At 41.0% G+C, this 15,686-nt stretch overlaps 1 protein-coding gene across 1 annotated transcript in view; it reads right to left on the bottom strand.

The window, feature by feature from the left end:
* The window catches only part of KATNAL1 (katanin catalytic subunit A1 like 1), a 37,705-nt gene that overhangs the window by 12,281 nt on the left and 9,738 nt on the right, over positions 1 to 15,686 (bottom strand). The window contains exons 3-5 of the mRNA XM_036404277.2: positions 8,967 to 9,127; positions 6,864 to 7,032; positions 260 to 384 (exon numbers count right to left, since the gene is read on the bottom strand). Coding sequence (XP_036260170.1) covers positions 260 to 384; positions 6,864 to 7,032; positions 8,967 to 9,127 — 455 coding nt within the window. The remainder of the gene's footprint in view (positions 1 to 259; positions 385 to 6,863; positions 7,033 to 8,966; positions 9,128 to 15,686) is intronic.

The following is a 15,686-nucleotide window of genomic DNA, read 5'->3' as shown; positions in this document are numbered from 1 at the left end:
AACACCAAAGCAGTATCTTTAAAGATCTCTGGAGCATATGTTCATTTCAGCAGTACCTGTAATGAATGTACTGCACTTAATATCAATTAGCATCAAAAGCTTAACTTTAATCAAATTAATAAACTGTTAAAGCAAAATATCTAATTTTTGCCTGTCTGTAGAAGATTATCTTGTCTCCCTATTTTAGGAGTTTGAAGATGGGTATTTTTTCTCCTTTCTCACATGAGTAAAAACACTTAAATTGAGAAAATCCTCATACCAATGAATGCTTGGATTCCTTGACACAATGTCTCTTTCAAGAGCTTCGATCAGGTCTTTGTCGTAACCTGCTCCATCAAATTTTGGAATTTCCCCATCACCAAATTCCTGGGGTATTTTCTTTCCCTAGAAGTGAAAATCATACAGACCCATAAGAATATTACACAACTGACACACTTCCTGGCCAACCAAAGGCATGAATGCAGGAACAGCCTCACACAGGTGGCTGTGTACCAACTAGCTGACCACCAGAGCATCCAAAGCACATATTGAAGATGCTACACCAGCCACCTGTCAGAAGTAACATCTGACACTATCATCACTGAAAAGGAACAGGGAAGCTGTCACACGTGTTGTCTTTGATGGAGGAAAACCAAGGTTCTCTCCCCTTGTTTCTTTAAAGCCTTCCTGCTCTGCAATATCTGCTTTCCTCAACTACAAACAATCCATGTCTCACCTCTCATTCGCACGCCAGCTTCATAAACAATTAAAATGCTTTTCAAAGGTTGTATTTATTTCAGGGCTGCACCAAAAGCCCTAAAGAAGCTCCAAAGACACCCAGGTTTCAATAATTTCCGCAGCACACCAACGCTACATCAGTGATCAAGCCACACTCTGTCCCAAATGGGCCAGAGCTTCTGGCTAATACTTCTACAGTGCCGTTCAGCTGATGGGGGTGAGGTAACATTTTCCCTTTGAAGCATCAGGGCTCACGCTCCTCCTCTCTCAGTTCTGAAGGAAATCGCTTCCCCTCCCACCATTCAGGGCGCCTGAAAAGCAGCTGCGCTGGTTTAACGGAGGGGGCTGAGCAGGGAGCTACTTTAGGACTCTTAACTCAGCTTCTAAACACTATCAGCAGCAAGTTAAAGAATCCCAGCTGGCTGGACAAAAGCATCCTAGACGAAGGCGGGTTGAGAGGCAGCTGGAGACACACAAATAACCTCGCAGTGGAAAAACAAAAAGGCAGCGATTACACCCCTCCCAGTTGCCGTTTGCCCACGACGACTTGTGAGGGAGTAGTTTATCTTCCCACTACTTTTATTTCTTGCTTCCAAGCGAACTCTTGTGTTGTTTAGTACTCCTAACTCAGCTTTTTGCAATGGAAACGAAGCTCAGAGTTGTGTTTAAGCAGAAAGCTGGTGTAAAAAATGTAGTAGTCTGGTCTAAAAAGGAAACGGCAAAAAGACACCCTGTGGAGTTTTCAAGATTTAAGGAGAGATAAAATGGAATCCAAATGTAACCATTAAAAAAATAGTAAGAACAAGAAAACAGGACAATGAAATGAAAGATATTTGCTGTCTGCTACATACTCCTCTTGTACCGCAATGGACTGGCATTCCTAGTAGAAAAGTTTTTTCTGCACATCACAGAACAATTGGTTTATCTTGTTGCGGTTGGGTTTTGTTTTTTCCTGAGTGAAACCGAGTTAAGGCGGGAGTTGAAGAGCAGGGGCAGGGAGGGCGGCAGACGCTGGGGCACGGGCGGCCCCGAGAGCCCCCGAGCCCGGGGCAGACGGCGCAGCTCGGCCCAGCGGAGCGGAACAGAAATCCAAAAATCAAAGGGGGAAGGAAGGCTCGGGGCCGGGAGGGCGCCGGCAGCCCCGGTGCGGCCGCGGGGCGGCAGCACGGCCCCGCTCCCGGCCCCGCTCCCGGCCCCGCTCCCGCGGGACGTGCTGCGCCCGGGAGCGCCTGCTTCTCCTGCCCCTGCGGAACGTCCCGCCAGCGGAACGATGGAGAAGGGCGGCCAGCGGGCAGACGTGCTCTCAGCATCACCTCGGCTCTCATTGTAGTGACACTGAATTATTCTTTTTTTTTTTTCCTTTTTTTATCCCCAGTTCCATAATCAAATCAGGATTTAAAGTAGTTGTAGTTTTCACAAGTAATAAGATTCTTAATGCTGGTCCCAAATTGGTCCAACCTGCAATTCTCAGTCAGCAGATAAGTGAGCATAGACTAGAAATAATGATTTTTTTAAAATGTCACCTGAAACTAGGCAGCAGGAGTAAGCATAATTTTTCCAGTCATCTCTTCGGGTACTACTTTCACAAAATAGCTTTAAATAAAGTTGCTGTGATGGCTTCTCTCTAAGATGGTATGCCAACAGATAGGTATACAGGGCTGCAAAAATCTACTCCCACCCTTGGCAATCCCATCTCATAATTTCAGGCAACCAGTATCTGTCTTAAACATTTAGAAATCAGCTGTCCTTTCCATCAGGGAGAGCTATTAGACCTGCACTAACACACTGGAACAAAAACCTTGTTTCCAAAATTGATGTTATTCCTATTCCTGTACTAAATTTCTGCAATAGTTTCAGCAGTTCGTTCCTTGGTGTGTCCTCCACACTGATCCACCTGCATCAGGCTTCATGTGCTCTCCCTTCATTTACCAAACTAAGTCTCCTTTTGGAACATAAGCCGAACATGATTATCCATTCACTTTGGCAATGCTTTTTTTTTTTTCTCCTCCTAATGTTAACATATCTTTCTTGAGTGTGGTTGTACACAAAATACACCAGCTGTTTTCTCAGCAGATCCCCCTATAATGACACAGGTATCTCTTCTCTCTGCTGGTAACAGCTCAACGATCTGGGATTTTGTTTACATTTGCATCCACAGCATTATCATACTGCTCCCCCTTCAAGGCAATCTCAGCAGATTAATCACATAGAATAATCCTGAGGGCTGCAATGGCCAGAACTGGACTCTGAAGACACCTTGCCTTCCTGCAGGTTCTTCCCACTGCATACAAATGCCAAATAACCACTGTCACACGCAGTCTCCACCCCTCACTGCCAAAGCCAAAGGTGGCACCTGACTGTGCCTCACCCCTTCCCAAGCAGCCAGCCCTTCCCATCACCACCAGGAAAAGGTAATGTGCCAAATGGAAGTTCAGCCTGATCCAGTTTCTGCTGATACATCCAAATCTGTCTTCTCCTCTACTGCTGAGTTCCCAGCTTCTAGCAAAAACTCTTGTTACAGTTTCCAAGAAAACAGCCTGCTGTTCTGCACCTCTAAACATTATTCCATTTCCATGATTCCAACACAGATTCATGCAATTTTTCCTGTGCAACAGCCTCATTTGCCTTTTGTGGTGATGGTGCTTCCCAGCTTGGTGACATGAGCAAATTCAGTGCATGTCTCTTTTTTGTGGCAAGTTAAATTGGCACAAAAATATTATTTTAAATACAAAACAAGAGTCAAAAATTATTTGCCAGTTGACTGCCACTTCTCCTTTCAGTACTGCTTGTTTACTTTCCCCTTGCTGCCTAATCCCACTTTAAAATTCCTCTACACCGCACGCTAGATTAACAAATTGCTTCCCATGTGGTATCCGGGTAGATTGATTTCTTTCTATAAGATATTAACTAGAACTCTAAAGAAATCCTGGCAGAGGCAACACCTTTGCTTAAGAAACCATATTTCACTCTATTCCACTTTTTAATTAGTTCCAAGTCTTCACCTTTTGCTTTTCATCCACTCTAAATTTGTTGTAAAACATGTAACAATTAACAACTCTGGTTGCCTGGATCGCTTTTCCTTTCCTCTTCTCAATAGAGGCACTGTCAACACAACTCACCATTCACATGAGACAGCATCAAACTAAGTAAATTTTACTGTAAAAATGTGCTCCCAGCCCTGCAATTTCACCCAACAGTTCTTTTAGTGTTTTCAATGGAGGTTATGCAGCCTTCCAGTCCCAATGCATGGAGGCCTGTGCTTTCACCTAAATGCAACTATCTCATCTATCACAGTTGGTGATGCACTGGAGGATAATCAATCAAAAATAATTTAATTTTTTTATAGTCCTTTCACTGACAAGGCTGTGCAGCGCTTGGCTGTTTCATATTCTTCATAATATTTCCTGTCTTTATCCACTGACAGTCTAAAATAATCTAAAGAGTACTCCTAGAAAAGTGTTCCACTACTTAGATATGGTATTATGCAATTTCTAAAAGACATACTGGTAGCATTCATGCTGCCTCTTTAAACTGAAATATTAAACAGAAGCTAAAACTCTTGGTAATGCTTCAGCAAAAGGTACCTTGAGAACAAGCCTAATAATTTCCAGTGGAACTAAGAAGGAAAAAAAACAAAAACTTGAAAGCAATATTTTAGGGAAAAAAAAGACATATAAGGATTTAGTGGATAGACACAATCTGCTGCGTTTAGTTCAAAACTATTTATATAGCACTAAAAAATGTAATTTTATTGGCATAGTTAGGTTAAAATTACCTATCCCAAGATGGTTACTGTCAGAATGAAAAGATGTTATGGTCTAGAGAGGAAAAACATTGAAAGACGGCATTTGTTTCAAGTGAGGCAGAGCACTTCTAAAATATATGTACTATACTTACATTTACCTTGAAAAAAAATATGCATTACATTGTGGTATTATAGACAGGACAGCACGCAACCTATTACACTGCAGTCAATGTCTTAGGAAATGGATAGTTCATAACATGTTCTAAGTAGTACTATCCTAGCACCCAAACCCAAAAACTACAAAGCTGAAACATTTAGTAGGGGAAAAGATACCTGGTTACTTAATTTAAAGCTTCAGGTTTGCCCTATTATTTTTAATTGAACATGATGAGTTACCAAATCTCTTTGATTTGACATAGCAAAGTTGCTTGATGGTTCAAACTCAGAAACTGAAGAACAAACACTTGTAAACTAAGAAAGGATAAAACTGAACGGTAAACCTATTTTCATGCCTATGTGCAAAATATAGGAAGTTGCATTAACTTCTTCCACTTCCCACACCTGGCTATTTCTTCTTTCATTGAAAATCTTTCTCAAAGGCAAATCATGGATCCCTTACAAGAACCATTATATAGCACACGTGGATTTGTAACCTGGGGTGATTTTCAGTCACATATCCCAGACAAAGGAACTAGAATAACCACCCAGGAGCTAGACAAAGGGGAATACAAGAGCACATGTACTGGAATTTTTTGAGGAGTAGACATATTTTCCTTCTGCCACCTAGTGACCAATTTATTCGGGTAAGAGCAGTGTTTAAAATGTACCATATTAAATGGAACACCTCCATGACTTTTCCTGCACCTCACAGCAGTAGTACTGCTAATCACATTATTCCCAGAGACAAGTATTATACAAGTCATGTTGTTGTAGGCTCCTTATAGTAAAGCCCTATAATGCTCATCACCGGAAAGCTTGGAGAGCAGAGTTCACCCTCATTAGAGCTAAGACTTTGAAGGCTGCCTTACACAAGCACATCTGGTGAACCTGTCACACACCATGACTCCAATTCCCCATATAGCTAGGAAATCTTTCAATAATTTCACAGATCTTCACGAGATTTTTATAGCTTGCAGGAGGCACACTTGTTATTTTAAATCTTACTGATCCAGGGTAGAGAGATTTCTAAAATGCTTGATCTGTACAGTCACTCAGTGGCACTGCTGAAAATGTGCCTGGCCCTACCTTCTGATTGTCATAAGGGCTAGGATTACTTAATAGTTTTCCTGTGTATAAGAAAACAATTTATGATGGAAAAAGCATATCTTTGAGTTGTTCTTAAGCTGTCAAGAAGTGCAATAGAAAGGTCACAAAGGAACTAACCAAATTTTGGAAGAAAACTGGCCTAAATATTTTCTTATTCATCTCTCAAGATCTGTACAATACTGTGTGCCCCCATAGGAAGGCATGTCTTGTATCTTTGTCTGTCAGGAAAGTAATGCCACCTCAGAACAGTCTCAGCTTGTATAATTAACACCACAGAGTCCTTGGGTTCCTGGCACTAACTCCACAGTTAAATTTAAAAACACAAGTGTCTCAGAAACAGCGATTTGCACACTGACATTTTTCCAGCCACGAAACAGTCCTGTTTTTGACATCACCACTTTATACTGAATCACTGTTTCTCCTTTTCTTTCACTTCAGCACTGCTTCCTTTTCATGGATCTTTAGAAGAAAGTACCTCCAAATTAGTCTAGTTTAATTCATTGCTTTTACGTTTAAAACAAAACAGTTCCAAGAAGCTTCTCTCTAAACACTATAATAAATACAAAACCCCTTTCATAAACCAGAGAAAATGAATGTTGCTTAGAGTTTGGTTTTAATACTTCTCCCTCATATTATTTTCAAATGTGTAACTTCAAATAATTTGTCACAGATTTACCTACCATCAATGCATTTATGGAACTGTTCTGAACTCCTAGGCATGCCTAAATTATACTATGGTATGGCAGAGACAATGGTACTGTGGAACTCCATTCATAATGCCTCAAGGCTACGTAAGGGCACTGGTCTCATTTTTGCACTTTTTGCATTAATATCTTTACAAAAGTCCTGTATTGGATTCCTTTAAGGAAAAAAAAAAAAAAAAACAAACCAAAAACAAACCACCAAACATGGGGGGAAAGGAGGAGAAGGGACTTCATGCCTGAATGACACTTAGAGATTAGAGACAAACCCATGGTCTTCACTCAAAAGAATAAGAAACCCCCAGCAACAGAACACTATGGTTCCCTTCCTCAAAAGGGAACCATTATTATCTGTATTAAATGACTAAGAGTGCTTCCCTTTGCCACCTGCTGCACCACAACACCTCCCTGCCAAGTTCTTTCCCACTTCTTACCTTGTCATCCCTTCCCCTGGCTCTGGATTCCCTTTCGCGGCTGCCGGAAGATTTCTCCCCCTTGGACACCAGGTGTGCTCTGCCCGCGGGCCCGCGGGGCTGCAGCCCTGGGGAGTCTTTCTTCAAAGATTTTCCATCTCGGTTGGGACGTTTTATCTGAGGTGGAGCCCTAACAACAGCAACCACAACAAAAACATGCTAAAAACAGTGAAAAAAAGAGCAACATTAAGAAGGACAGATTCTAATTTCCCTTAGTACATTATTACTAAAGCTGCCAAGACCCTAAGCTTTATTTCCCTGTATCTACAAATCCAAAACCACATTTCTCGTTTTGTCCGATACCCAAAGTAAGAAGAAAAACCACAAAAGAAAAAATTAACAACATTATCAGATCAGTACTCCCTATCAGTCTTACAACAAACCGACACCCATGTAACAAAAGAGGAAACAATTTAGCAAAAGTCGTCAAATCGAATATTCCTCTGACTCCAAACCAGGAGATTATATTAGGCTCATTCACATGCACAAATTCTACAAAAAATAGACAACATTCCTGGTAAAATAAAGATTTTTAAAATAGAGACATAAAAAAAAGGCGGCTAAAATCTTTGACAGGCCCCAAAACAAAACAGGGAAGATTTTAAACAATCCGCCTACCTCTGACTTCATTCCCCTGCGTGAAAATGTCAAAACATAAAAATTGCCTTGAAAGCAAAAGCAAACAGAGCCGAACTGCAATCACCTATATTTGTGTGCATCACCCACAATGTCAAAGAGTACTCAGCAATAGAATGAGGAGAAAGAATTTGGTTTTAAGACAAGAAGTCATTGTCATTTTTCTCCAGGGATTGAATTTCAAATACAGAACTACAATAAACAGCCAGGAATGCCACCCAAATTTAATAAGTGTCTACTATTGAATCTTGTACTGATTCTTGTTTTGAGTAACTCAAAATTTGTTAACTCCAAAAACATTTTCCTGGAATATGCTTTAAATTAAGCACATTCTTAAATACATTGCTGGATACAATGGCAACATTTTGCTTTTCATGCATTTTCTTTAAACTTAACAGCAGAGAACAGTGCCTAAGTTTCCTTACTTATTTGCACAAGATTTAAATTTCAGCCTAAAAGAAGCAGATGAACTGTTGGGGGTTTACCACTAAGGAAAATATAAGAATAAATCTTGAACTTTACATAACATTACCACAGAAAATCTGAGTTATTTCTACCACTCACAAAAGTAATCAGCATTAATATAATATTACACTTATATTCTTAGGTTGGTTTTTTTTTTAAACAAAGATCTTTTTGATAATCATAAAGCATAGAAAGTTATAAATAAACTTGGCATTTCTTTCTGTTAACCAAGATGTCTCATTTTACTTTGCTCCTTTGCTTATGTGAGCATACACACGTTAAAATTCTGTGCTCTTATGCTAAAAAACTATTGGCATGATAAATGCTATTTTTGTCTGTAAACGGAATCTGTTTCCAACCAGCTCTGTTAGGTTGAAAATAGGGATTTCAGAATATGCACAAGCATCTATTTTAAGAAATCTATCAGCTAAATGAAGTTACCTTAAATATGGTTAGAGAAGAGATATACCATGTGTAACAGAACATGTTTAGCAATTAAACTAACCAATGGATTAAACACAGGTTGAATTATCTGTAACTAGGGAGTGATTTCTAGCCACCATGTCCTTCAAGATCCTTCAGTTACAGCTCCTTACAGGCTTCTCAGTCATCAATTAATTCTTCTGCTCAAATAAACTGAAATGGAAAAGTTTTCTCCTTGCACATGAGAACATGTCACCAAAAGCCCACTTACCTCTGCAACAGATTCTAGTTCCAGGCACTTAGTTACTCCTACCAGAATAAAGGAGTGACTCTCTTCAGAATGTCAGAAATAAATCTGACTGTAGTTTAAATACTTTTTTCTCAGTTAATTATATTTACTCCTTATTACAAGTGACTAAATTAAATGTAATAAATGTGTAAATTAAATGTGATTTTCATGTTACAGAAGCATTCAAAAACAAATATAAAATTATGGTGACCCACCTTTATTCTACCTACTCTTCTTGAGCCTCTCCTTACCTGTGTTCAGCTGGAACAGGAGGAGGCCAAACAGCTGGATCTCTGAAAGGCTCATCTTGACAGGATACAGAGATATCTGGAGGTCTGTCCATTTTAAAACTCTCTAAAGTGTTGACAATGCTCTTAACTTGTTCATATTCTTCAACTAATTCTTGTCGGACCTTGAGAAGTACGTATGTTATTTAAAAATTGTTACAATTCAAACTTTAAAAAGAACCAAACAAACACAGAAAGTAACTCAAGAACATATGCTAACCTCAAAGGCAGGGACTCAGAAGACTTCCTATTCACAAACCCCAGGTAGACCTATCAGGTTGATAACAGACCTTTAACAGCAGCATAAACAGTTGAATCTCTGTTGAGTTGATTTTCCTGCTTGTTAATGTCCCAAGCAGACAGGATTGCTAACACAGTGATCACTCTTCCGTAACATGTGCTGATGCCTGGATTCATGTGTGCGCATGTTGACATGTATGCACACATGCTCTCACACTAGTAAGGGTGCTCTTGGCCGATCTGCAGTCATGTGCTACTGTTTTGGCATAAAAGATCTCTGATTACAGTCTCTGATGTCCTAGTTACAAAAGTGGCCAAATCATTAAAATACAGTATTTCAAAATGAACTCTGTGAGGAGCACAACATTAGAGTGTGTCCAAAGGAGAGCAACTAAGATGGTGAAAGGGCAAGGGCAAGACTTATGAGGAGCAGCTGAGGTCACTTGGTTTGTTCAGCTTGGAGAAAAGAAGGCTGAGGAGTGACCTCACAGTGGTCTACAACTTCCTCAAGGCAGGCAGCAGGGAAGGTGCTGCTGATCTCCTCTCTCTGGGGACCAGAGATGGAATAAAGCTGCACCAGGGCAAGTTCAGATTGGACATTAGGTTCTTCACTGAAAAGGTGGTCAGTCACTGGAACAAGCTCCCCAGTAAAGTAGTCATGGAACCAAGTCTGCCAGAGTTCAAGGAGTGTCTAAAGAATGCTCTTAGTCATGTGGTTTAGTTTTAGGCAGGAGCAGGGAGTTGGACTCAATGATCCTTATGACTTCCTTCCAGCTTGAGAGTTTCCACCATGATTTTATTAATATATGTGACTGCCATCAGTGAGATGCTGGCATGGGCAGAGGGAAAGAGAAGGTTAAACCCCCAAGGCCCTGAACAGATCTTAAAACACTGCATTTACTTTACCAGAAGGTTTATGAACACCTGTACAAAAAGAGCCTTAAGTACAGGAAGATCTTGATCATTTCACAGGGCAAAGCAGCCTTCTTGCTCATTCCAGATGGGGTGACTGTATCTCTCTGAAGACACAAGACATCCAGCTCAGGCAGGATTATTCCTGCCCTGCTTTGCTGTCTTTGCTTTCTCATCACACAATCAGTGGACACATTCCCCAATGTGAGAGCTTCCAGCTGAGTTACAAATGTGATTGATTACTAACTTGGTTCCTTCAAGCTGTCTTCACACACATCCCTCCTGTCCAAAAATAAATCCAGCCAAACAGCTGCTGTGAGGTACAAAAGAATGATACAGCATAAATCCTCCAGGGCACCACTCCACAAGAGACAGCCACTTCCTACTCCAGTGCTCCAAGAGTACTGACAGGATTCATTCTATCAGCCTTCCAACACATGCAGAGAAATTGGTGGAAAACAACTTTCTAGCACCAACAGCCAGTGTGCTGTCGTTCACCTCACTGGACCAGCAAGAGGATGGTATCTGAAAACTGAGGGAAAGTTACCATTTGATGCTTTGGACGATGAAAACAGACTAACGTCTACCAGCCACCTCTTAGCCTGACCTGAGCAGACAAAACTGTGAAATACACACCCTATTTCTTAGTCAATACCTGCCAAATCAACCAACAAGGAACGCTCAGCGTGTGGACCACAAAGGAAAACCAGCCATAAACTCCTAGAGGCCTTAAGGAAACTGACTCAGATGAAACCTGTGCAGAAAGACTTCCTTGCAGCTGAGAAACAACCCAGATAGGGGCCAAAAAAGGCTGTGCCACAATTATGAAGTTGACTGAGCAGTGTCTTTCAGTGATCACTGCCACTCTGAAGCAACCTAAGAAGGATGTAAACGGAAAAATCACTGGTTTAGACTCACCCAGTCTCCTTGTCCCCCATCATACACACCATTATGTGCCAGATCCCTTAGGAGGCACCAGCTCAGGTTTTAGAGAGCCTGAAGAAACTTTTAAGTTATTTATGTCTAAGCAGTTTCAAGAGATAGTTGCCAATTAGCAGCTCACCACTGCCAAATAGAAAAAACTCCCTTCACTTCTCCCCAACCACACTGCCCCCGTTCCTCTGGATTCAATTCTGGCATCTCAATACAGTAAGATAGGTTGGTAAAATGGCAAAAAAATTGGCCTAGGAGAATAAAGAAAAAAAAAAAAAAGGACACTTCTGCTGGGTTAGCAAGCTGCACATGCACACCATCCTGTGATCAGGTAAATCCCAGGGAAAAAAAGGTAGGGAAGAGCTTGGCCTCTCTAGGCATGGCAGGATGCTAGCTGGATTAAGCTACCACGTGAAGCTGCCAGGTCCCCAGAGCCAGGCTCTGGTACAGCACCTACAGTTGCCCTATCAGCCACATCACCTCCTCTGGGTACTGGGTGATGTTGGAAGGCCCAATAAAAAGTCCTTCAGACCACAGGATGGCCCCTTTGTTTTGACATGCCAACCCCAAGAATTTTCAGTAACCAAGCAGAAAACACATCCTATCATATGGGTATAAAACACAGTGAACAAGAATTGAGTTCACTCATTCTTACTGGTAGTTACAAAACCCATTTCAGGGAGTACCTCTGTATTTCATAATCTGGCAACTGTTATACCTTTTCCATCACCAGCTTTTATTTGCTATGCTAGAGCTTGTACTTCTATACCCATTGTAATAAGCGTGGGTATTTGTGCCTTGGTAAATACAAATAATGTGTGGGATTTTTCTTTTGCTGAAGAAAACTGATCAAGTTTATCTCTAAGTGTTTTCCAAACCTGAAATTACTACCTGCAATTAGTGTTAGCTATTCAACAAGCTCGATCTTTTAAAAAGTGAAAATAAAAGATCCCTAAACCAGATATCCTGCAACCCTGTCTGATCACACAGAGTGAGGGTATAGCTCCTATAATGACACCTCTTCATGAGTTACCCACAGAATGTTTCTTAGTTAATCACGAGGTAACCTACTAAATGTTAATGAAACAGGCATGAAGCAAAAAACAACAAAAGCAGATTGACTAAAATGTGTTTGAAATAATAATAATAAGAATTTACCCTTTATTCTTTAAGCAGGAATAAAGTGCACCTAATCAGTGCACCTGCATCAGTGACCATAGTCAGTGAGGGTGCCTTGCTGGCTGCTCCAAGCACTCAGGGAATCATTGAACTCCTGCCTGAGCTCCAGTGGAGGCCCCTGTGCTCTCAGCTCTTGTGCAACACCGAGCACATGGCTCTAACACGCAGCAGGTTTTGCTTGACAGCCGCTGGCCTTGTCGTAAGCCAGCACTATCTCCCAGGGGCACGCTCTGCTGTCATTCTGCAGCTGCTGAACTGTCACTGAAGCCGCTCGTTCCTACAAGCCAGCTGTCTAGTAAAAACACTGCAGCAGCCAAGAAACTCTCTCAGAATAAACAGGGAGAACATCAACACAAGTTCACAGTAGTGGACATGAGACTTAACCTACCTTTTAGTTTTGGGAAGGATGACTTGCTTCTGATTTTGTATCTTTCCAGTCCCAGCCTGCATTTACATGAATTAATATGCCTATCTGTCAGTCTAACTTCAAAGCACAACAAAGTAACTTTCTCTTTTTTAAATGAGCTCAGGTGGCCTAGGAGTGAAGATGCAAATGGAGGTACACTTGGTCAACCCAAGTGCAAGCTGGGAACTCCCTGGATGTAAAACAAGGATGGTCTCAAGACCAGGTCACCCTGACATCCCCAAGATAAACCAGTCAAGAGAAGATGATCAATGGCTGTGAATTTTCCATGAAGTCAGAGGAATTCTTATGCTGTCATGTCTCTGCTTTGGTGGATCCACAGCATGCATCTTTTGCCCTGTTTAAGATCTGCAGGGTGTGCCAGACAGTAACAGAATCCCTCTTCCCTGGTTAGCACTGATTTGGAATTCCCAGAAGCAGTACTGCATCAAATGTAACTGAATGAGTCAATTGTTCGCAGGGGAGATGTTAACATGTTCATATTCCTCCTCATCCTAACCATCAGCTCCAAGCAGGAGGAATCCTCAAAATCAAGACGTCCAGTCGCAAAGCTGAAGCTGTCTCTTGGTGTGACATGAAATACAGCCCAACAAATACTTGCAGAGAACATTATTCTGTCCAGACCAACCTGTAGCAATTTTAAAACAATGACACTTCTGCAAAGAGATGTAGATCAAGAGCATTTGGGAATTTGACCCAAAATCCCAACTAGTTCTGGTTCATCTGGGCTTTGACATTGCTCAATAAACTACTGAGAAAATCCTCTGTCATATACAAGGCAACAAAGCAGATCCATCAGGCATGAGGTACCTATTCAGGATGGAGCACTCACTGTTGAGAAGGACCAAACAGGAAGAACAATGGTGCATGTAAGAGATGTAAGTTGGTCAGCTGCACAGCCACAGCTGGAACCATTCTTTGAGATGTTCCTCAAATGAACATTTTTGTTTTACAATGGAACTTGTCCACAAACAGACGAAACTTAGTTCACTGCCCCAGAAGTATCAGTAGGACAAAAACCTGTTAGTGAGCTGCACACAAAGCATACAGAAAGGAAAGGGATGCTTCATACTGACACTCAGCACCCCAGGAATCCTTCAGAAGGCTCAAGATTGTGAATGTGTATGCAGACAGTACATCCTAGAGAAGAACTAGTTTAAGTAACATTCTTCTCCTTTGAGCACTTACTTACAAGGACATTCAAGAGTAAAAGCTCCCACAGTATTAGTGATTGCTAAACTCCACCTCCAAAATGCACCAGTGGTATTATCCTCTCCAGATTCCTCAGATGATGGAGATGCTGAAGAACCTGAAGAACAGGCTAGTTCCATATGCTTGAGAAGACAGAATTTCAGGTAAAAATCAACTGCATTAATCCCCATACCCATGACCTAAGGGTTGCTTTGCTTCTCAAGCCACTTGCAAGAACCACACTGGTATGGGAATCTTTTGCTTCTGCACATTACTGGTACCAAATGGGCTGGATTCGAAATTTGCTAAACTTACGTAACGTGTATGGCATAACTCTTTAATGAGAAAGATCTAAAATTAATATCTAGATATTGCTTTAATACTGTGAATGAGTGTTATTTGTGATCCAACCTCTCAGTTACATTTTTTTCAGAACAGGTTGTCATTCAAGATAGCTGCTTGACTGTGACTGACAGTTTGAATGTAGCTGCTGTTGGAGCTGGAAAGTAGCGCTAACATCCACATCACCAGACTCCTTCTTAGTCTGTCTCAAGGAGTGAGAAAGCACAACAATTATTTATTTATAAAGAGTGGGCAAGGAAACCAGGTCTATCTCTATAGGTCTCACCAAAACATGCAAGCTCTGTAAAAGCTAGTAATTCCAGGGCTGCATTGTTTGCTCTTGGGCTGTATCATTTTGTTCTCACAAATGAATGAGAAGGCAAATAACCTAGGGATGAAGCCCTTCATTTTTTTTTTTAGTCATGCTTCTTACTTGCCTGGCACCAGTAACAGCAAAGCAATATTCTGACAAAGCTCATCTGCCATTACTGTGTTGGGAAGTTCCAGAATTAACATGAGTGCACAGTGTGACAGACGCTACCCCACCTGCTGCAGATCTTATTTGGGACACATCTCTAAAGCATTTATGTGACACGGTCAGGAGCAATTCTTCTTTTGCCTAAAGGAGATAATTTCTGAGAAGGTGCCAACTTCAGATCCTCTGCTGGAGAGACAGCTGCCTTCCCCAGGGAATAAATTCTGGAAACTGTGTTAATGGTCCTTTTGTACTTGAGGTTTGTCTCCAATGTGCAGCACACATTCCATGGTGCACAGGCTTCTGTGAAGCAGTTCAAACAACACACAGTAACATGAGACTTGAGTGACCTTCACAAAACAAGAGCTGTTGAAAGTTTATTGGAAGAATCAGTGTCATCAGAGGAAACACTAAATACTAGATGTGAAGACAATGCAGTGGTTCAGCTGCAGAATGAGGAGATCCTCATACTCTATCTTCACATCAGCTACAAGTTTGGCAGGAACTAAGGACATGTACTGGGCATGAACACCCTGTATCAGCATGTCCTGGAGTGGGAAAAAGCTTGAATACAAGTACTTGAATGTGAATATCTCCTACACAACACCCAGCTTACTACATTACCAGGAAAACTATCTCTGCTGGATGTACAGGCACATGCTTTGCAGACAAGCTCTTCATAGACAGACTTCTACAGTTCTATGATAAACACCTATGAATAGCACTATTTCTACAAAGTGATTGTTAACAGTGTTGTACTTATCAGTGCACAAAATACTCTATGTTAGTGTCAGAAGTTTCAAACACAAACCTATAAACAAATCATCTGCTGCAATAAAAAGGAAAATTTGCTTCTGTTTTTAGGTGATATCATTTAAACATATATTTAGAAAAACTCTTACTGAAATCATCTCTTTAGCTACCTACTGTAAAATTGTATCTTTCATAGGAGATACGTTATTCTTTCAAAACATAGTCTTTATGCAAC

This window comes from Molothrus ater, chromosome 2, assembly GCF_012460135.2.
Source record: "Molothrus ater isolate BHLD 08-10-18 breed brown headed cowbird chromosome 2, BPBGC_Mater_1.1, whole genome shotgun sequence".
Taxonomy (NCBI): Eukaryota; Metazoa; Chordata; class Aves; order Passeriformes; family Icteridae; genus Molothrus; species Molothrus ater.
Note: the sequence above shows the minus strand (reverse complement) of the source record. Positions and strands in the feature narration are given on the sequence as shown.